Below are 21991 nucleotides of genomic sequence, written 5' to 3' on the forward strand. Positions count from 1 at the left end.
ATCTACAAGCTGATCTGAAGTGTTCTATTACAGAGTAGACTACTTGAGATTTTGCTAGGAGATATGATACGTCTATAGTTGTTTATGAAGTATATACCTAGTGGAAATGATAAAGAAGGAGTCAGAGCAAACTGAGATATAGCCAAGTCATGGCGAAATTGAATTCCAGAACATTTCCTCCCCACATAGCTCAGAGCTCAATACTAGACGCGTGATCACCAATATTTCATTTTATAAAATCTGAAGAATCAGTCGCAGTTACCGGTTCATGGAGAGTGGAAAGAATAACATTGTTCTGACGCTCATCGGACCTCAAATTTTTACTCTATGTAGGTACCATGACCACTACTATCACCAGCCTCAACATCTCTTCTATCCCTCACATTCCTCACAAACCGCTTCATCAGCGCATCCCGACTATATATGACTCATTATCAAAATGATATCCCAGCACTACTCTCACTAACCATCCACCTTTCAAAATAACAACTAAACCCCCATAATCTCCCTCCTCAACCAAGATGCATCTCTCATCATTCGCCTATGCAACCCCATTTCATCACAGGAAACTACATACATATATGTATGAATCTCATACAAATATAAAACTACCGGCTAGCTATCTATTCAGAAAAAAACTCCTATCTCCAAGCCGACACTAATACACTCGCATATCCATACACACATCCATATATATATTCATACACATATCCATATACACATTTATACACACATCTATCCATACATCTATACACACATCCATACACCACACCACACCCCACCTAACCCAAAGAGAAGAAGAAGAAAAGTAAAACAACAAGTACGAATTCAAATTCCCTTCAAATTCCCTTCAAATTCCCTTCAACACAAACAACACACTACACACTACACACTACATACATACCTACATAATCAACCCTTCACAAACCTCACAAACCTCACAAACAAACAGACTACTCATACCCAACCCATCGCATGATCCAAACTACATCGACTGACTCTGTAGATAGTCAGTTTTTCAAATTCAAATTATGTTTAGTATTTACAACCATACCATACCATACCATACCATACCATACCATACCATACCATACCATACCATAACCATACCATACCATACCATACCATACCATACCATACCATACCATACCATACATACCATACCATACCATACCATACCATATGTGATAATTTATATTCAATAAAAACAAGCAGAGTAAAGCAGAGTGATTTCGTAATTTCATAATTTCGTAATTCCTTTTTAGCCGGAAAAAGAGAGAGAGAGAGAGAGCGGCGTATTAACGTTATATTATATTATATTAATATTAATTTATATTATATTAGTATTATATTATATTATATTATTTTATAATTATATATATATTATATTATATTAATATTAATTTTATATTATATTATATTATATTATATTATATTATATTATATTATATTATATTATATTATATTATATTATATTATATTATATTATATTATATTATATTATATTATATTATATTATATTATATTATATTATATTATATTATATTATATTATATTATATTATATTATATATATATTATATGATATTATATTGTATTATATTATATGATATGATATTACTATCTATCGATTATACAATATGTGATTTAATACTTGATACTTGATACTTGATATCTGAGGAGAGGTTTAAGAATACATATATAGATTTGAAGTACTTGTATTGATTTGATAGGTGCTGACTGATTGGTAGGATGGGGGATGGGAGATGGGAGATGGGAGATGGGTGTTGGATTGGGTTGGGTTGAGTTGAGGGGATGGGTTGAGGGGAGTGTATTAGGGTGGTATGTATATATGTATATATGTATATATATAAGTAAGAGTATTTATACTACACTATAGGATAGATTTTAAATTTAAAAAACAGTACTGATGATATATATAAGGAGTAGTAACCCAACTCAAAAACTATAAGATTCTCAACACCGGAGAGTACCTATATGAATGATACCTCTCCCTCAGTCTTCTCTTCTCATCTGAAATCTCCATGTATTCTTTTCACCTCTATGACTGTAGATATTCGAAAGCTTTCTCGTTTATATTCATTCCATTCTTTCCAATCCCTTCTTCCGTTGATTTTTTCCTCGTATTTATTTTCTCTCATCTGTTCGTACACGTTGTATTTACGTCGTTATGTCTTCTCTCTTTACTTCATCTTTACTCTATACTTGATGAATTTACACACTTTCCTCCTCATCTCTTTATTGCTTCTCCTTCTCCTTCTCCTTCTTCTTCTTCTCCTCCTCCTTTTTCTTCTTCTCTCCTCATCGACGTTCACTTCTTTATCTATCCCTCAAGCGAACGAATTAACAACTGCTATATGTCACCTGGAAGCAGACGCTCAAAGATTGAAGAGAAAGAGGAAATGATGCAGGTCAATATCTGTAGGCGGAAACAATTAATTTTCTTAATAAAACAAGACTGCATTGCATCTCTCTCCACCCAACGTTGAAGACCTTGAGCTCAAGAATTCAAAGCAGGATGCCCATGAGTCCAGAGAGTTAGAGTAGATGTAAGCTTTCACTACCCGAAGAACAGATCCATATGCGAATTGATAGTTGAAATTGGTACCTCAAATCGATTGAACATTCTAATCCGATCGAGAAAGTGAAAGCTTCTAAATGTCGGGTTACAGTCCGAGCTATCGGAAAAGCTGAGTCCAAGGTACGTATTGATTGTGAAGGACAAAGTATTAGACAATCCAATCTTACTCTTTGATCTTGAATGCTTATTTTCCACACAATATCCCATAGACTTCCATCCAAGTCTCGCTTCGAGAAATGAAATCGTTACAGTAACGACCGAAAACCCCGTCCCAGAAATGTAGAAAATATACCATGTCGTCGCACAACCAATAAAATCATTTCCTCAAGCGCGCCACAGCATAAACAAAGAGGAGGTGGCTTGCCTACCTTTCAAGCGCCCTACACCACTCAGCGTTACATTGAAGCAACCCGTCCAAACCACCGACAGCCATACGTTCCGCATCCTTCATCGTCTAACGTTCTGACTGCTGTGGCAATGGGTAGTTATCTTACAGCACGATAGATTATCCGCTCGGAGATTTAATTCGCTCGTGGGCAGGGAAAACAGATAGATCGAAATTTCCTGTTCTTTTCAAAGGATCTTGTAATCCGTACCTGACAAAGCATTTTGTTTTCGTGGACTGGCGGGATACTACCATTGAATCGACTGGCTGAGACGGCTGAGACAGGGCGGGTATTTCGAAACGCTAAAACGCTAAAACGACAAGATACTACATATATACGGTGAATTTGCATGCATGCACGCACGTGAAATGCACCATTGTATCAATGCTCTGTCATTCTTCTGGGTAAGAAAGATTTCCGTGATGTAGTATTCCTGCCTTGCAAGCATTATGAGAACGAACGGGATCCGAATCTCACATTGAGATTGAAAATCCTCCGTCAGAGTGAGGAACCTTGCTTCCATAATTCCTAGTAAATACTGTACTACAGTATGAATGACATTTCAGTGAGTGATATCAGCGTCAAGATAAGATAAGTATAAGATTGCGAGCAGCATAGCAATTTTCAATATAAGCCAACGAAAACATGATGGTACCTTATTTCTCACTATGCAGACCTACCCAAAACACATTATAAGTCCGAATCCGAGTCTGAGTCCGAGGTAACGGTAATTTCGGAGGGTTTGTTTTCGATCTCCAATGGAAAACTTCGACATGAAATTGCCTCCGCTTTGGAATAATCTTGGCAAGTTGCAACATTGCCTTGGGCTGATAAATGGGATATTATTTTATTCCAACCTTCGGTTGTACCTGGGAAGCTAGAACATGTGCCTCATTTCGTTTCTTTCGAGTTGATTTGTAAAGAACATGCCGCACAAGAAAGTTACTTTGATGGAATAGCAGTGACTTTAAAATTCCATCTCGTATGGACCTTGAAAATGATGGCTGTTCATGTCAGATTGATCGTATATTGAAGGGTTTTATTGGCCGGGTGTATTTAAAAGACTCGAGGCATTCAAGATTTTCTGACCCTAGAATTAGGTGATGGGATATACATCTGCAAAATTAAAGACTGGCACATGAATTGGAACCCAATTGAGACGTAAATGCCTGGTATGAGACCAATAGGCAAGACCTGTGCTGATTTGTTTCTTGTTGCCTATTTGGTCAACCATGGTTTCGATATCTTATATTGACTTTCGAGCCTCAGAGGTGCATGTAAAGCGACAGCAAGATTGGGTTAGCTTAGGAATAAAAATCCCATAACTGTTGACATCAAAATTGTGGCAGCCCTAGACGAGCAATCAGTGACTGACTGTCAGTCAGATCGACACAACTATCCACAATAATCCATGCGTATCCGTCGAAATAAAAAGGAGAACGATACATGGTGGGAGCGTGGATGGGCAGTCTTCCTGGGTTGCCGAAGGAATCATTCCACTTTTTATCTCGAAAGCTTGTTTATAGTGGCGTGAGTCGAACTTTGACTTGGCGATAGCTTCGGAACGCGTCAAATATATGGAGAAGAAAGGTTCTAGAGTAGAGATACACATGCTTCTAAGTTCTGATCTTCTTCTCCCTCAAAGTCCCTTCTCCTGAACTATGGGTATTATGGAGCCTCCTTTTTTTCTATGAACCGATCATTTCGAGCTGGCTGCATTAAACACAGTCTCGTACTGAGATATGATTCTTTTTTTGGAAGATTGTTGTCGTGGAGCCTGTGGGGACCATTCGATTGCTTCTGCTAAGACGAGACATTAGTTTTACAGCCGACTCTGTATACATATCTTTGGTATCGTTATAGTACGATTGGATAGGTATCAAGATACAACACTGAATTGTGCATGGTGCAGAAATTTGACCAACTATCCAGGACATCCGAAGTTTCCGCTCCTCTATGATAGTCGATAGAAAATACGCGTGTCAAACCAATGCGGACTTCGTTATCAACGAGAATACCGGCTTTCCATGGAACCTTGTCGTGCTGCATTCATTATAATTTATACCTGCATGTTCAGGTTGACCAGGATTGCGATAGTTTTTTCTTCCCACTGTGCTCTCGAGTCTCTATTAGTATCCTCGTAGCTCTTTTCATCGCACAGACAATCATCTCATCATCAATCATCATCAATGCCCCCCTACCATCAATATATAAATTATTGACCCAGAGATTCCAACTTTTGATAAATTGCTGTGAGCCTTGTAGGGCCTGTGAGACACATGCTGTCATTGTTGGTTGCAAGGTCGAAAGCAATATCGAGAGATTGAGAGTGAACTTTGAAGGATTTCTGATCTTCGGTACAACTGGCCATTATTATATATTCGGATGTCCACGCGAAGTATCGTGGTCAGTCTGCTGTTAAGATATAGTACAGTAGGTGAGTGGTGAGGGGAGCCAACGCATGATAGACGATTTGGTCTGGCGGCCTTACGAAGGAAGGATTTGACAAGGAACGTGAACGTGTGCGAGCAGGCGGGCGGGCCATATATTGCGGGTATTGAAGATTGGTTTTGTGACATCAATTTTTGATTATCGTGGGGTGTTGTTAAATCTTGGGAGAATGAATACATACCTAGGTCCTCTCGTCCTATAGGGTGCGGATTCCGTATTCCGTATGCGATTCCCTTTTGGACTTTGTGTGAATGGATGGATGGGATTGATCATGAGAGACCAACTCTTTGGGAGGATTTGGGCTGTTGCGATTCGACGTCGTAGTTGAGTGCGCCCCCCTGCAATCGCAATTTGGTATTTATTTGCACAGCCTTTCGGACGTGGAGCGTCTTCCCCTACCTAGGTAATAAGTCTGACAATTGTCATCTCATCCAGCCTCCAGAAGATGTATGCTTTACTCTCAGCCTATAAAGTATTTCTTCCTGATATTGCGCCTCTTCAGAACCCAAGCACCGCCTATGTTTCGAGTTAGGGGCTCGACTGCATTTGTTATGGGCGCTTACACGATAATCTATCTAGATTCTACCGACCTTGCTGTACGTAGGTACTTTGAGTTTTGGAGAGACAACTTTGAGATACATCTAGTACTAGGTCGGTCGGTACCTGAGGTTTGTGTGATATAAGGTTCCGGTTCCAGTTCCAGTTCCAGTTACAGTTCCGGTTCCAGTTCTAGAAGGGCTCATACTTCCAACGCATTTGATTCCATTCGTCTAATAATAGCCGGCTCTTCAACTAGTCGGCCATTGGAAGAGCCGACCATTCGCTGCTATGTTACTCATTTTCGCGGCTGGAGGAGATAAACTAACGTGTATGTACTACTACTGGATCCCTAGATAGATAATTATCATAAAGTCGGCTTGAAGTGCCGGCTATATTCATAGTTTGCGGGTAGCTCTGACCTGGACAAGATGGTAGGAGGGACGGTTCGAGGGATACCCAATAGAGTAAAGTAGAGTCAAGTAGAGCACATTCTGGTGGTTTCTTTCACGCCGGCTCCCGTACTTAGTTGATATCGAAAAGGAAATCTTGAATTACTTTGGTCGATATCAATGATTATCAATGCAAATCGCAAATAGATCGATTGATCCTTTGGTTCGCATGCAGTCGTTCCTTCCTTTTTCAATAGCACAAGAGCACAATAGTAGGTACAATCGCAACTATCATCAGTACTAGGTGGTTGATACTTTAGGTAGGTACCGGCCGACCTTCTCAGGGTCTTTCTCTTCGCATCCGCCAGAATTGTTACTTCCTAGAACATGAGTAGCGGCGGGAAGGATCCTGTTGTATCGACTTCTCAGGTGGTATTCATTGTAACATATCTGGTACTGGTGGGTGGGTAGGTACCTGTAAGTACCTATCTCGAGAACTTCTCAAAGTGTAAGTATGTGTAAATATGTGTAAATATGTGTAATTATATGTAATTATGTGTGTATATATATATATACATACAGTCGACAGGTCACCCACCATCTACTACCCAGGTCTTGACCATTGCCGCCATCATCACCGTCTCATCGACTTTCTTCACTGAAACATTCACAACTTTGATATTAAACTCTGAGATAACTCGGTACAGGATACGAGATAATTTGCCTACTCTGTACCTGTTGAAGCATAACACCTCCTTTTTATTATGATTTTTCATTTTGTATTATATTGTCAAAGCAATCTTTGACATTCGCCTTGGGAAAAGTGTATATATATGGTTGATCTACTTGATATTGTCCGGGTACCTGTCTGCATCGTGCACTGTACCAATAAACGTACCTAGGAGGCAGCTCGATAGATACTACCTCGATAACTCACATATTGCAATAAAAGGTATAATTACAATTGATTAGAATTTAGAACTTAAAACTTGCTTTTGCTTCTCTAGCTTTTGTTACCGTGTACCTACCTACCTCTCTCTCTCTCCCTCCTGCCTCCCTCGTAGTTGACTGCAGTGATCAATAAATTGCCGTGATATAAGTTCATCAGCCACCTGGACAATACGGAGAGCCATATCTCCATGGCGTTGCGAAAATAAACAGCCTTCCATCTACCTCTCACACAAGTTCATCCACCACACATCTTGGCATCAGCACATTCATCTTTTTTTTCTTATCAAGGGAGAGAAACAGGCCAGAAGGATAGAGAAAGGGAACAACAATCCAGCAGGAACGAAAGTCCTTCTTCAAGGTTTCAGCAAGGGAAGGGAAAGGGAAAAATAAAATACACAAACCAAACAATTTTCAACCGCATTCGTTCAAATCATTCTCCTCTGTCAGCGCAATCAAAACCAGCGTCGGAAACTTTCCATTTCATTTATTTAATTTTTAATCCTTGGATTTTCCTTCATTCTTGTCAACAGCCTCTCTCTCCGTGTCTCTCTGTCTCTCGGTCTCTCTCTCTCTCTCTGATTTTCTGTCTCTCTGTCTCTCTCGCTGTCTCTCACTACATACCTCGCTCTCCTACGGTTCTGCCGGTACGTTCTCTATCAGAGACAGACAGACTCTCGCAGTACATATATCCATTGTGCGTGCCTCTCTCTTTTTCTTAATGCTCCATGATCCACGTACGTATTCCAAGGATTATTCGGTCAAGGAAGTCAAGGAAGTCAAGGAAGTCAAGGAAGCCATTGAACGCATCCACCCCAAATACCTACTGCGTACGTTCCGTAAGCTGTTGACCAATCCGACGCGTCTGTTATATACGTAGCACATAAAGTTTATTATTAAAGTTAGACCTCTAATTCATATTGATTACTCTCCGCAGATAAATCACAAACAACGCCAACGCCTTTTCTGCTACGCCCTGTTTTTTGTTTAATTCCTCGCAAATTCGCAACCTCCGAAGAAAGTTCAAACCCCATCTGGATTTCGGATTCCTGAACAATCCACATCTGCATCCACCATAATCAATCAATAAAATCCACACTCTTTTTTCCCTCTGCGGTTGGAGCAGACAGGTCCAATTATTCACGGTCCTGAATTCATTCCCACCACCCAATCCAGGTCCATCGAACAATAAAAAAAGACTCGTCCCGTAACCTAAAGAAAGACAAAGGGTCTCTTCAGGCCTTCACGCTCGTTTTACCAAACAAAATTAGGACGATCAGAACACCAGAACTATAGAAGTTCCTCGCATCCCCACCCAGGCCGCCTCGGTTTTGGCACCAAGACAGGGGAAATACAATAATACAGCTGCAAAAAGCAAATCCAATTTCACGACTAGTTTTGCCTACCCAGTTTGACTCGGTACCTCAAATCGAACGAGGGACGGCAGAGTGAGCTGCTTAATCTCAAACTTGGTCAAATACTAGACCAGCATTGGTCAAGACTCAAGATGGCACCCACTCCTCCCCGATTAAGAATTCTATCAGGTTTGTCTAATGCAAATGTCCTTTATTTCCCACTCCACTTTTATACCACGCTAGCTGAACACCCATCTCCCGCCAATATCTTCATTTTTCTTATGTTGTTGTGGTTCACCGTGTGCGATTTCGTAGATTTGTTCATATCGTCGTCGTCGTCAAAATGGGAGGCAATGAACTAATCAGTGTGTGTACAGTTGGTGGAAATGCTGTCTCTGCTTTCCTGTCATGGAGGCTTCAAGCCACCAACGCTTGCGATGTGACATTGGTGTGGAAATCTGGGTTTGACGCTGTACACCAATACGGGATATCATTCAAGTATGTGCAGACGGCAAATATACCTGCAGCAATCGACTGACCCTTCCACAGATCTACATCTTTTGGCAACGAACGATTCAAACCACGACATGGTATGATTTTCATGGTCGAATTCCAGCTGAGAAAAACAAGCGAATACTGATGTATGATCTCTAGTCGTCCGCACACCGGAAGAAGCTGCAAGTAACAAAGAGGGCCCCTTCGATTACGTCCTGCTTTGCGTAAAAGCCCTACCAGATGTATACGATCTCGCGGCAGTAATCGAGTCGGTCGTCACACCACAACACACATGCATATTAGTCAACACTACAAATACACTCGGCGTCGAGGCCCACCTGGAATCGAGGTTTCCAAGCAATGTCGTGTTATCACTCGTCTCGGGTGCTGAGATAGTGCAATTGGGAGCAAGCGAATTTGAGCACAAAGGTTCCACCGAGATATGGGTTGGACCGGCGACAAAGAACCCTTCGATGCCTAGCACTATACAAGGAGATATGGCTGAGGCATTGGCGATGACTTTGAGTGGTGGGCAAGTTGAGTGTCATGTTTCCCCAAACATAATGCAACAGCAGTTTGAGAGGATGATTGGGTAAACTATCATTAAAGCGTCTTCCAGGTTGAGTTGCTTGCTAATCCTTATTTCCAGACCCATAGCATTTCATCCACTGAGTGTAATCTTCGAAACACCGTCGCACGCTGCGTTACTGGAGAAAGTTGGCGTAAAGTCAATGATATCTGAATTATTTGACGAATTAGTCAACCTTGCCCAAGCACAACATTGTGAATTTCCCGCAAACTTCAAAGAAAAGATCATGGAGGATATGACAAAGCCTTCCGACGTCAATAGCATTATGTATCAAGACTATGCCGCCAAGCGACCGATGGAGGTTGAGACTTATCTTGGATCCCCTATAAAGCTTGCTCAGCTTGTTGGCGTTAAGGTGCCTCGGATAGAGACTCTTTACCCAATCCTCCATAATCTCAACATTGTCAACCAGCAAAGAAAAGAGACCAACCTCGCACCAATACCGTCTCCTATGGCTCCTGCCATGAGAATGTCGTCTGCACCCCCTTCTAGACCTATGATGAATGGAGGACCACCTGGGAGAGGTAGAGGGCGTGGACCGCCTATGGGTCCTCCACCGGGTATGCGGCGCGGACCAGGTGGGCCACCGAACGGTTTTGGCCGACCTCCATCAAACGGAGCTCCCCAATCGCGAAATCAGTCGAGGCGGGGTTCTTTGGAAGGTAATGATCTCGAAGAGTTCAGTCACTTGGTTTTGTATGATGATATTCCTGAAGGTGGAGAAGCACCCTATCCTGCTGCAGCTGGCGGTGGTGGGGGTGGTAGTGGTGGTGAGATTGCCCTAAGAGAGCGAGAATTAATGCTCAGACAACGTGAAATTGCTCTTCGGGAGCAGGAGATGCGCATGCGTCAAGGTGCAGGTCCCCCTCCTAGATCTCGTCGAGGTCCATCTACACCTTCAGTGCGAAACGGGGGCGGCTTTGACGATGACGATGACGACGATGACTTCTATGTTGATCCTGCAGATGCTCCACCTGTTCCTCTGATCGATCCCGACAACTTTGATATGATGAGCGTTACATCACGTCGAAACCGTGCAAAGCCGGGGCCAACCAAACAACAAATGCGTGCTAATCCAGAATTCGATAACGGCCCCCCTCCTCCTCGTCGAGGCGGTGGATTTATGCGTGGCAACATTCCCCGAAATCGATCCAGCGCCAGAATAATAAGTCAAGTTCCCGGCTTACACGACAATTTGATGGATGATCCCTTGATGGGTTATTCATCCGATCGATATGGTACTGTGGATAGACGAGCAATGGGTATGGAATCGAGGTCGAGTTCTTTGACAGCCGCTCGGCTGGACGAGTTACAGTATGGGTCATCTGGTCCACCACTTCATGGGCAAGGTGGTCCATATCCAACTGCAAGGAGAGCAAGTCAATCGCCAGGAAATCCGTATAGTCCACAAGCACAGAGAGCAAATGGAAGACCTTCGCCACCGAATGGGTATATGGCAGGGTCTATGAATGGCAGACCGTCGCCTCCAGGGGGTATGAGACAGCCTGCACCTCGGCACCCGCCGGGACAGGGGAATATGGTTGCACCGCAACAGGTTGAGCAATATGCTGGGGTGAGCGCCCTCCATCCACCAAAAGGTCCTATGAACGTGCGAAGTCTGACCGGCAGTGCTAGCGCTAGCGCAGGTAGTGGTGACAGCGGCGCAAGCGCCAACCTCGACTCAGAGCCATCTGCAAACAGCAGTCAAAGTAGTCTCGGGCCGCGTCCCCCCATGGGGGTGAGGTAGGTTCAAAGATACAGCTAAACGTTTCTCGATATTTGTCACATTCGTCTCTTGATGATGATGGTACGCATTTCGATTTACTTTTCCGGCGACGAATTTTTTCTGATCGATGGCCTTTGCCTCCTTCATCTGCATATACACCTTATACTTTTCTTCGAACTTCGCTTTAATGGCTTCGACCACTTCCGTACGTCTTGAAAATTCGAGAACGCCTCTCTCGTGGGGGAAATAATGATGAAATACACAATTAGATTTTGGTGGGGCTTGAATGAGGAAGCATTGTCGTTTTTTACGTCTTCCAGTTGAGGAGGAACGGGTACATACACATGTGCATGGCGAGATGCATCGCGCACAAGTTTTGTTTTTCTTTTCTGGTAATATTGCATTTGGGGTGGCGTCTTGATGTCTGCATATAATTTCTATACTCCATTTTTCCACAGTTGCTCTGGGACAGCTCATGCGAGTGAGTGACTGAACAGTATTTTATCTCGTCTATCCTTCTTCATAAGTGGACTTTTTATTGGTGGGAGCAACGGATAGGGATCTTTGGTATATGACAGACAAAGGATTTTCCTTTCATGTTTCACTACTTCACTTACCGGCTAGTTATGGTGGGAGGAACTCTGCTTGGCGCCATGTGTCAGACAAATTCTAAAATGGTGAAATTGATGAGGAAGTAGGAAAAGTTCTAACCTCATCCACAAGGTTGAATGGAAAGGAGAATGGGAAGTAGAGGTGATGGCTATGGGATATCTATTTCGTTGGTTGGTTGCTAGACGGATGGGCTGGGATGGAATAGGATGGATTTGACGGTGTTGTATAGACAAATGGATGAATGGGCGGATAGTTAGGCTTGGGCGGATTTTCATCATGGTGAATTGATGGCCTGAGAGTATAAGAGGCGCGCTATTGGGAGGGAATGAAGGTTACAGTCTATATAAGGAGGGGTGGTGGAAGATGAAAGATGGGCGTGAGTGGTTTGGCAGAACAGAGTCAGTGTGTAGGCAGTCAATCATTTCTGGGAAGTAAATACGAGAGATAATTTGGAAATTTTGTTAGGCATTTGGCTTTGTGTGATGTGTGATGTGTGGTGTGTGGTGTGTGGTGTGTGGTGTGTGAGATGTGAGATGCATGAAATTATCGCTTTCGCTTTCGCTTTCGTAATTGCGAATACGAATGCAGGCAGGTGCAAGGTATATGGTAGTGTACCTAGCCTAGATAAGTAAATACTGTTCAGCATAATAATCTGTTTCATGTTCAGATGAAAGATCGAGTGTGTTTCCTGACCTGTTGATAAGAGTCAATGGGTGGGCTTTGTTTCTTGCCTGTTTACACTGGTGATGTTTGTGATAGGGTATGATTATTTTTGAGTTGATTGGTTATTTGTTGGTGGTGGTGGTAGATGGAATGGAATGGTTGATTGGTTAATTGGTTAATTAATGAGGAGTTACGAGTGGGGAGTTGGTGGTGGATGTGGATGTGGATGTGGAAGGAGATGGAAGTGGAAGGAGATGGATGAGTATGTGGATGGGTATGTGGATGGGTATGTATAAAAGTATAAATGTATCAGATTGGGAGATTGGGAGATTGGTAAGTTGAATTTGTTGGATTGGGGGAGTAGAGGGCTGGAGGGAAGTGGGAAGTGTGATTTAGGGGAGGGAGAGGGAGGGAGAGGGAGGGAGAGGAAGGGAGAGGAAGGGAGAGGAAGGGAGAGGAGAGACTTTGAATAAATAATATGTTAGTGGTGTTGATATTGATGTTTAATAGATGATGGATGTAAATGATTGAAATGGATTTGTATGTGTAGAGACGAGAGAGAGAGAGAGAGAGAGAGAGAGAGAGAGAGTGTGTGTGTGTGTGTGTGTGTGTGTGAAACTTTCAAAAGCGCCTTTTATATAGAGATAGGTGTTGGTATAAATATGTTAATTAATATTAATATATTTAGGCGAACAATTTATTTACAGGAAATGGGTTTGTGGAAGATGTGATTGGTTCGGTTTGAGGAGGGGAGGAAGGGGGGGAGGAGAGGGAAGGAGAGGGAAGGAGATTATTTGGGGTGGGGGGTAGTAGATGTTAGATGGGTTTAGATGATAGGAGAGTTGAAGATTATGGTAAAAAGGAGGAGGGAGATGAGGATGAGGATGAGGATGAGGGGATGGAAGTGCAGCAGGAGATGGTGAGATGATAACGAATCAATATTATGAGATTATGAGATCGGGATAGAATGAATGGGTAGAGATATAATTTCTATATCCCTTTTCGCGAGGGGGTTCTTTTCGCTTATTGGATGGAGGGGGTGAGTGGGTGAGTACTAGGTAGTATCATGAATATGGTAAGTGTGAGAGAGGATGAAGAATGTGAGAAGAGAAGGTAGCTAGCCAGCCAGTACGAGAGACAAAAATAAAAAGAGAAAAATCCCGCGTATTGAGTTCATTTTCTTGATATTGGGATTTTGAATTTTGGATTTGGATTTGAATTTGAATTTGAAAGGGGATTTTAAAGATTGGTGATGGATGGATGGGGTGTACTTTCGTAGATGTTTGGGTAGTTTATACGTTAGATTTCTTTCTTAGTAATGCACACCCTAATAGTATTTTTACCACTCCGGGTAGCTTATTCAATGATGTGTTTTTTCTTGAATAGGCGAGAAGGCGATGGATATCCGATAGAGTAGGATATTGGAAGGAAGGAATGATATTATATTTATTGTGTTAGATGGATAGATTGTGAGTTGCGAAGAATGAAGGAAGGAAGAATTGTATTTGGACTGTAGTTCATATAGTGGATGTGAAATATGATGATCTATTTATTTGGGGGGTTGTAGTATATATCTATCTATGCAGATTGAGTGGGTTTTTTTTTTTTTTTTTTGAATACCTAGTAGGATGGAATGGCGAGCGTGATCTGTGGGAGGAGAATGTGATGGTGGCGGAATGTGTGTGTTGTACGTGTTGTTTGTGATGAGTTATCTTGAGTTTAAGGGCGTGCAATGAAGTAATTTTGAAAAGTCTCTACTCGTAGTTTCTATTTCAGGTAAGCGACGGTGATGATGCGGGAATGATAGAGGGTGGGAGATATATTCAATACTGTAAACAAATACTGTAAACACCGGAAAAGAAATCGTGAGATGAAGCAAAGTGAAGAGAGACCGGGACTGGATCAAGCTATTGAGCTATTTGCTATTTGCTATTTGCTATTTACAGCATGATCGTAGAGGATATTAGGATTTGAAAGAGATTAGGCATATGAGCCCGGGGACTGCATGAGGTCTACAGGTGTAGTTTAGATGTTGTGTTTATTGTAATTGCAGGAAGTTATGTGCAGAAGTGGCTTGTCAAAGGTGAGTAGACAAAGAGGCAGGTATGTATGTAAAGTAAAGTAAACATCCACGAAATTAACAGATTGAATGACAAACGAAAGCAAACGGACGAAAGTGGTGAAGCGAGAAAAATGTCTATCATCTTGATTTTGTGAATGAAAGCAAGTTGGACTAAAGAGAGACTTTTGACAAACGGAAGAGAGCGAAGAGAGGAAAGATCAATTACCTGGATTTTCATCTTAATCTTCTATAGCATTCACTTTTCTTCCTCCTCGTCGAGTAAGTGAAGCAACACATAAGATGAAAAGGGAGTACAGAGGTAAAATGTGTCATTGTATGTTTAAAGTTATCAAAAACTAAACTGCTGCTCACAATCATGCGGGCTACCTAAATCAATCAAGTACAGCCACTGTTGGCAAAAAGCGAAACCTCAAACACTGTTTGCTTAGAGCTCCGAGTCCGGTGAATCGAGATCAACCGCATCTCTTGACCGTAATGACCTTCTCGGCGTGTTCCGCTTGTTCCGGTCGGCCATGAAACTTGTCCAGACCACTTCCCATAGTTTCTTGAAGTCAATCAGTAATTTCTTCTGATCTTCTTTCGAGAGCTCCATCCTCTGAAACCCATTCACGTGATTGCCCAATCGTTGAACCAAATCCGCTGCCCAATCATTGACTGCTTCGAGACCTTCCATATTCAATTCAAATCCCATTGAAGATACCAAGACTTCCCTTGCTAGGCATTCCACGCGACCCTTCCAGTCCAAAATCTCATTAGCGATCGCTTCCAAACGACTATTGTCAACTCTCCTTGTAACATAGTTGATCATCAAGCTCTTGAGCCGATTTCTCAAAAGATAAGATTGCTCTACCAACATCAGCAGATCGTGTGGCGGTTCCGGAAAAATTGCGGTGTTGTGAAAGTATGATGTGAAGCCATACTTGTGACCTTTGCACTGAAGACAAAGAGAAGCTATCGTAGACTGGGATCGAGGCAAAACACGGGATACCGATGGAGGTTGAAGAGAAGTTGATGAGCCATTGATATGCTGTATTCCGGACATTGGAGGAGTTGAAGCAATTGTTGATGTTCCATCTGGCTCGTATAAAGAATTTGCAGGGGAATAGAAAGAAGTAATCTCGACTTGAGAAATTCGTGTTCCTCCGAGTCCTTTAGAACTAAGATGATGATGTTGTTGATGATGACAAGAATCGTAGGATTTCGTCAAAGAAGAAAGTTCATGTTCATGTCTATTATGAGGAGGTGACGGAGGAAACTTGAGAGATCCGAGACTTGAAGCTGTGACGTGGTCGGACAGTGGAATGCTCATGGTAAGAGCGTAATATACGTAGCGATATGAATCTAGTAGAAGAGACCTTTTGGATCAAGTTTCTCGTATTGGACAATCGAAGTATCGTAGTAATTTGTGAACAATGTTTGAAATTGTAAGTTGGCGGAGAGAAGGAAGGAAGGAAGGAAGGAAAGAGATTTTGAAATTTGGAGAAAAGATTTCTGTTTAAATGGATGGTAATTTGTGAATTTTAATCAACGTATGTATGGAAAGAAAATAAATAAAGGTAGGTATGGGAAAATGAAGGTGCAAGTTTTTGAAAGAATGAGAAGGAGTGAAGTGAAGTGTGACATGAAAGCAAAGAAGAAAAAAAACTTGCTACTGATCTTCTTTTGGCGAATTCCAACCTACTCCAGCTTCATGAATGGTGAAGAAGGTGAAGAAGGCGAAGAAGGCGAAGAAGTAAAGAAGTAAAGAGGTTGATAAAGTTATTCTTTCAGAACAACATTTTGATATTTGCTATACTCTTTCAACAGAGTTTGTTATACATGTTTATCGGAATAGGATTGGAAGTTGCAACAAGCTCTTTTATTTTGATCATCTAGTCAATGATATTGGTGTCGCGTGGTGTCGTGTTTCGTGTGAGGAATCTTCGTCATTATTCAGATTGGGAAGGCGGTATATGAAAATACACGGCAGAATTAAATTACTTTTTCTGATTTCTCGACCTCGATCAATATATCACTTCGTCGCGCGGAGGAATTCAAGTCAAAATGGCGCCCAAAATGCCTTTGAGGCCTGCGGCTACGAATAAACGCAAGGAACCCCCATATTCATCGTCCAACGGTAGGAATGATGCTGGGAGGGGTCCAGCCATGAAGCGCAATAAGATAATGGATGCGCGATCGATAATGACCCAAACAGCCGACGCTGCTCTCAAGAATGGAGACCTAGATTTGCAATCATTTCTGAATGCGCGAGAATATGAAATAAAAGCATTGGAAGATGGCATGAAAAGGTCAAAGGGGGCCTTGTCTACCAGAGCATTCCAACAAGTGCCTCGGGACATGAGAAGAAGAACAGCTAGTCATAATGTGAAGAGAGTACCAAAACGTTTACAAAAGAGAGGGGCAAGAGAAATGAAAGAGGACAATACACCGACTGTCAATGCAAACAAGAGAAAACCGGGAAGTTCCAGAGGCCGCATTCGTGCGGAGACGGCCAAGAAGTTGGGGATTTTGGCAGACAAGAAAAGAGCCTCTAAGGGCGCAACTAATGTGGCAGGAATTATGACTAGAGCTGCAAGGCCGAAGATACGCCAGAATGCTTTGAACGAGCCTCAGAAACCGCCGTCGAAGTTTCGAAAGCGACAAATTCACAAAACTTGGTTACCTACCCATCTATGGCATGCGAAGAGGGCGAAAATGACAGAACCCAAAGAGCCACTTTGGAGGATGGCTATACCACTCAATTCAACAGAAAAATCATACAGACCGACACATAGAGCAGGAGGAAGTAGAGGAGCTGTAGCTTGGGATATGAGTTACATGAGTACTATTGGTCTCAGAGGTTCAGTTGAGTCTATCGGAAATGTTCTTTTGGCCATAGGCATACCAGAGATGGATGTAAATTCAGCAAAGGGCGCAAAATGGAGAGCAGGGAAAAGGAGCTGGAATGGGTGGCTTAGCAGAGAAGTGAAAGAACAAAAACTCCAAATTGGCCCTGCCGTCGCGTTTTGGGACATTCATGAAGACTCAAATAGCAATGCTACCAATGTATCGAAAAAGTCAATGAGACAAGTTTTGATCAGAATTCATCCTTCTGCATTCCTTGAAGCATGGACTGAGCTCCTACGCCTGTCGAAATTGCAACACCCAACCGTCCAGCTTGAAGACCTTCGTTTTGAAATAGGAAGTATCGAAATGACAGGTCCTGGTTCAACAGAAGCTTTAATTGGTATACTTCATCCATACTTCCAGTCCGAAGATGATCAAGAGCCACATGCACAAACCTTTACTTCGCTAGCTGGTGTTACCAATCCTGCATCTTTACCCGCAAATTCTGTATTGTCATTCTCAATTATGGATCCTAGACTTCGATATCCACCTCGCAAGGTTGAACTTCCAGATCCTGCTGACGAGGAAGCGAACTTTGAATTGGCGGAATTATTGTCTTCTTGGCCGGCAGATCAGTCGCCCGCTTCATCACACCTCTTTGATCGAGACACGCGATACAGAGCTACTCGTCTTCCTTCACAAAAAGCCCTGAATCGCCGCAAAACTCTGGCACCACCAGGCACTTTTCCTTCCATCTCAGAACGTGATCCTCCTATACCAATCATGCTTCTCGCATCAAGAATGTTAAAATCCTCAGCAGCACAAGGTAGCTGGACTCTTCTCGCTCCATGGAAGTGTATACTACCAATTTGGTACGGTTTAATGCATTTCCCCTTGTCATCTGGTGCCAATCCTCGTTTCGGAGGTCTACAGGAGTTGAGACAATCACACTTTGAGCATGGAGCTCCATGGTTTCCAGCTGATTATCCTGGAACAAATGCTGGGTACGCTTGGGAGGTCGAACAGAGGTTGAAAAGAAAACGAGAATGGGACAAGAGACCCAAAGGCAAGAGAGTCGAGTGGAAATCTCTTGATCTTGGTGGTGGAAGGAAAGGGGAGCTTGGATTGGGCTGGGCATGTGATTTTGAGAAAGTGGCCGGGCTGTCTTCACTACCTGGTAATGAACAGAGTAATGCGAGTAGTAGTGATGGGCCAGAAACTACCGCTGAGCCTAAAGACAACGCTATCGAGAATCCTTTCAACCAACTCTCTAGTAGGACATTCTCTTCTCTGATTTCATCTCCCACGGCAGACCTTCCAGCATCCACAGAACTCACCACTATCCGTCTAACGCTCTTAACTCGTGGGGTCGCTACTCCCAGCGCTCGTATATACCGTCTCCCAGCCGAATCAAATCTTAGCGAAAACTCTATAAACTGTACTTCTACGACACCCCCCACTCTCCGTCAAGAATGGCTTTCCCTCGTTCCCGCGCCTCTGCATAAGAAACCCCCACCTAACCCCAAAGCCAAAGACCTTAAAAATATCGGCAAAATACCATTCAACACACCACTCCCCCAACGTGTGCAACTTCTTGCAAAATCTCTGCTGCAAAACCCTCCATTACAGTATCCAAAAGAGAAAAATGATTCGGAGAATCATCCTATGGTTCCTGGGGAGGAAGATCTCGTTGGGTTCGTTACTACTGGGGAATACAATTTGGCGGAGGGGAAAGGTGTCGCGTTTGGGACGGTGTTTGCGAGGGAGATGGTTAAGGAGACGAGGAGTAGGGGATTGAGGGAGGGGTGTTTGTGTGTGGTGAGGAATGCGGGGGAGACGGTGGGGAGATTGGCGAGGTGGGAGAGCGCTTGATGCTTGAGTGTAGGGTCGTAGTATTGTGATGATGAGTGTTTTGTTCGGGATGATGGGAGTATATGATATACCTACTTTTACTCCCTGTACGAATCGTAAGCCATGGATTTCGAGTCGATCCCGTTGTTGGAGCAAGATTTCAATGACAAAACATATCTATGAGGCGTTAACCTTAGTATAACATTCATAAACTCAATCGTCTACACATCATCACTTTCTTCGGTTCGTTGTGGTTCATATTAAATAGACAGATAAAAAGCATAAAGTATCCAAAACATCACATCAGCAAGCGAGCAAGTAAAAAGCCGTAGAAAGATATTCGTGTTATTGCACTGTGCAAAAGTGTATGGAATAGATTTATATCGTGGTTCTTAACGCTCCTATCCTATCCATCCCTGCAATAACACTTTTCCCTCAATCAAAGAGGCCACTAATCTTCTTGGGCTAATTCACCTGGGCTAATTCACCTGGGCTAATTCACCTGAGCCATATCAAAGTCCGCTTAAGCGACAGCCGATGTATCTGGCAAATGTAGATATGCATCGGAATCCGGTTGTCCAAATCACACTTAACATGAATCTCCCAAAATGTTTTAGATCATCACAGCCAAAGGCCGAACATCCAATTTGGAAATTGATTGCTCAAGAGGATATCCATAACCAACAACCGACACCATGAAAGTATCTAAACTTCAATGAAATCCCATGCAGTTCCCTCCCCATCCGTCTCCACCAACTCCGTCTCATCATTCCCAATTTTCATCTGGCGAAACTTGTCCCCATGCAACATTAACAAGAGATGTCCACCGGATGGATGAGCTCTCGTACAGAACCATTCATGGTTCCGATGGTGAGCAACCTTGCAATAAAATTTCCCCTTGTTATCATGACCAAAGAATTGTCCGGAGACGCAGTTGCGGAAGCCAAACCATCCATCGCGCTCTATGCATGTCCAATGACACCCTCCGGCTCGAGGGACATTGGGAGATATTTGGAGAGTTCCCTCTTTGAGTGTAATTACCCCACCATGATTGCGATCTCGAATCATGAATGTCTTTCCAGCGTGTGGAACTGTGTCGCGGGATAGCGAGCGAGGACGAGAGAGGAAATCTTCGGTCATGATTGTGTGGGTGGGTGTGTTGGAGCCAGCCGTGAAAGACGTTGTTTCGGCAATCGAAGCGGCGTTATCTTCTTCATAGCCGGTTTCTACCTTGGAGATATTCGCAAGGAGACTGGGGATATCGAGTAAGGTAAGGTTTGGTTGTAATGGCCCTTCGATTTCAATCCGCAAAACATCTTTCCATGGTGTTTTGTCTGGTAGATCTTTGGCATCGAGAAACATATAGACTTTCGCACTAGCCAATTGCACGGCATTTGGAAGCTCACCAATATGGGCGAGAGACTTTTGGAAAGACTTGATGTCGGATTTTTGTGAAGCGGGCCGCGAAAAGTCAGGGATCAATCTTACTGTGAGAGAGCTGATTTCACTTTGTCGGAGAACGATTTCTGTTGAGAATGGGGTACGGAGCTTCCAATCTTTTGGTCCGGAACCTCCAATATCAGAGAGATCGCCGGAGATAATAAGATGTGGAAGTGATTCTTCGCGTTCGAGGCCATACTTCTGAAGTTTGGCGATAAGCTCGTCCACATGCAGGTTCTTGGAGGGGTTCATGTTGAAGATAAGAGATGCTGATCGCCTGTGAAAAATTCCCAGCAAATTCAGAAACGTTAGCCACTCGAAGTAAACGTTGATCTCATAAATCTCAGTTCGTCGACCCAGTATCACTCCTGAGTGTTTGCTTTTCTCCTTGAACCTTAACGTTATGATAGAGATTTGATGGCTCCGTTTGCCTTGCCACGTGTGGCTGTGCCTTACGCACACTTATGAAGATGGCACTGCATATTTATGCACCTTATCACTCCAATGAACAGGTTCATTGATATTTTATATTCGTATTCTATTGGTAAAGTGATTGATCAGCGGTTACTCGACTTGCTGTGATGCCAGTCTGTACAGCTCGCTTCGTGATTCGATCAGATTCTTGTCATGTCATCGTTCTTAAAAATATGTGTGGGTCTAGTAATGCAATACCAAAACGAGTAGCGAAATCATGTGATTGGGGTCTAGCGGCTGATCAATGTGCACCTCAATAGTGGCTAAAACGACCTTACCTCATTTCGTCCCGTTGCATTCTTTACTTCATCTAGGCCAACGACCCCCAAAGTCTGTCTATTTTATTGTGGTAATGATATGAAAGTTTCATTATAAATACCTCCTTCTGATTTCAAATCCACTCTGCGGCTTTGGTTCTACAAGTTCAGTGGATCAACATGCGTCTTGCTTGCCTCTTTTTTGCTTACATTAATCACATTTCAAGTTTATTATCATTGCAGCCTCGTGGATGGTATTGTAGTATTCTGTTTGAAGATTCGACGAAGTCCCCAAGTATCACAAC

General features: G+C 42.8%; 5 protein-coding genes across 5 annotated transcripts; 3 read left to right on the forward strand and 2 right to left on the reverse strand.

Moving 5' to 3' along the window:
* Positions 1-8036: 8036 nt before the first annotated feature.
* EAE98_003352 (uncharacterized protein) lies at positions 8037-8368 on the forward strand (the record flags this gene model as incomplete). Its single annotated transcript, XM_038950972.1, has 2 exons — positions 8037-8145; positions 8253-8368. The coding sequence occupies 2 exons, from the start codon at positions 8037-8039 to the stop codon at positions 8366-8368; spliced, it is 225 nt and encodes a 74-aa protein (XP_038812436.1).
* Positions 8369-8822: 454 nt separating this feature from the next.
* Positions 8823-11501, forward strand: EAE98_003353 (uncharacterized protein; the record flags this gene model as incomplete). Its single annotated transcript, XM_038950973.1, has 5 exons — positions 8823-8859; positions 9048-9168; positions 9220-9260; positions 9325-9757; positions 9815-11501. The coding sequence occupies 5 exons, from the start codon at positions 8823-8825 to the stop codon at positions 11499-11501; spliced, it is 2319 nt and encodes a 772-aa protein (XP_038812437.1).
* Positions 11502-15262: 3761 nt separating this feature from the next.
* Positions 15263-16147, reverse strand: EAE98_003354 (uncharacterized protein; the record flags this gene model as incomplete). Its single annotated transcript, XM_038950974.1, has 1 exon — positions 15263-16147. One exon carries the CDS (start codon positions 16145-16147, stop codon positions 15263-15265), a length of 885 nt encoding a protein of 294 aa, XP_038812438.1.
* Positions 16148-16881: 734 nt separating this feature from the next.
* Positions 16882-19536, forward strand: EAE98_003355 (uncharacterized protein; the record flags this gene model as incomplete). Its single annotated transcript, XM_038950975.1, has 1 exon — positions 16882-19536. The coding sequence occupies one exon, from the start codon at positions 16882-16884 to the stop codon at positions 19534-19536; it is 2655 nt and encodes an 884-aa protein (XP_038812439.1).
* A 684-nt stretch (positions 19537-20220) lies between these two features.
* On the reverse strand, positions 20221-21207 carry EAE98_003356 (uncharacterized protein; the record flags this gene model as incomplete). The annotated part of the gene is made up of 1 exon (XM_038950976.1): positions 20221-21207. The coding sequence occupies one exon, from the start codon at positions 21205-21207 to the stop codon at positions 20221-20223; it is 987 nt and encodes a 328-aa protein (XP_038812440.1).
* Positions 21208-21991: the final 784 nt, after the last annotated feature.

This window comes from Botrytis deweyae, assembly GCF_014898535.1.
Source record: "Botrytis deweyae strain B1 chromosome Unknown BDEW_006, whole genome shotgun sequence".
NCBI lineage: Eukaryota > Fungi > Ascomycota > Leotiomycetes > Helotiales > Sclerotiniaceae > Botrytis > Botrytis deweyae.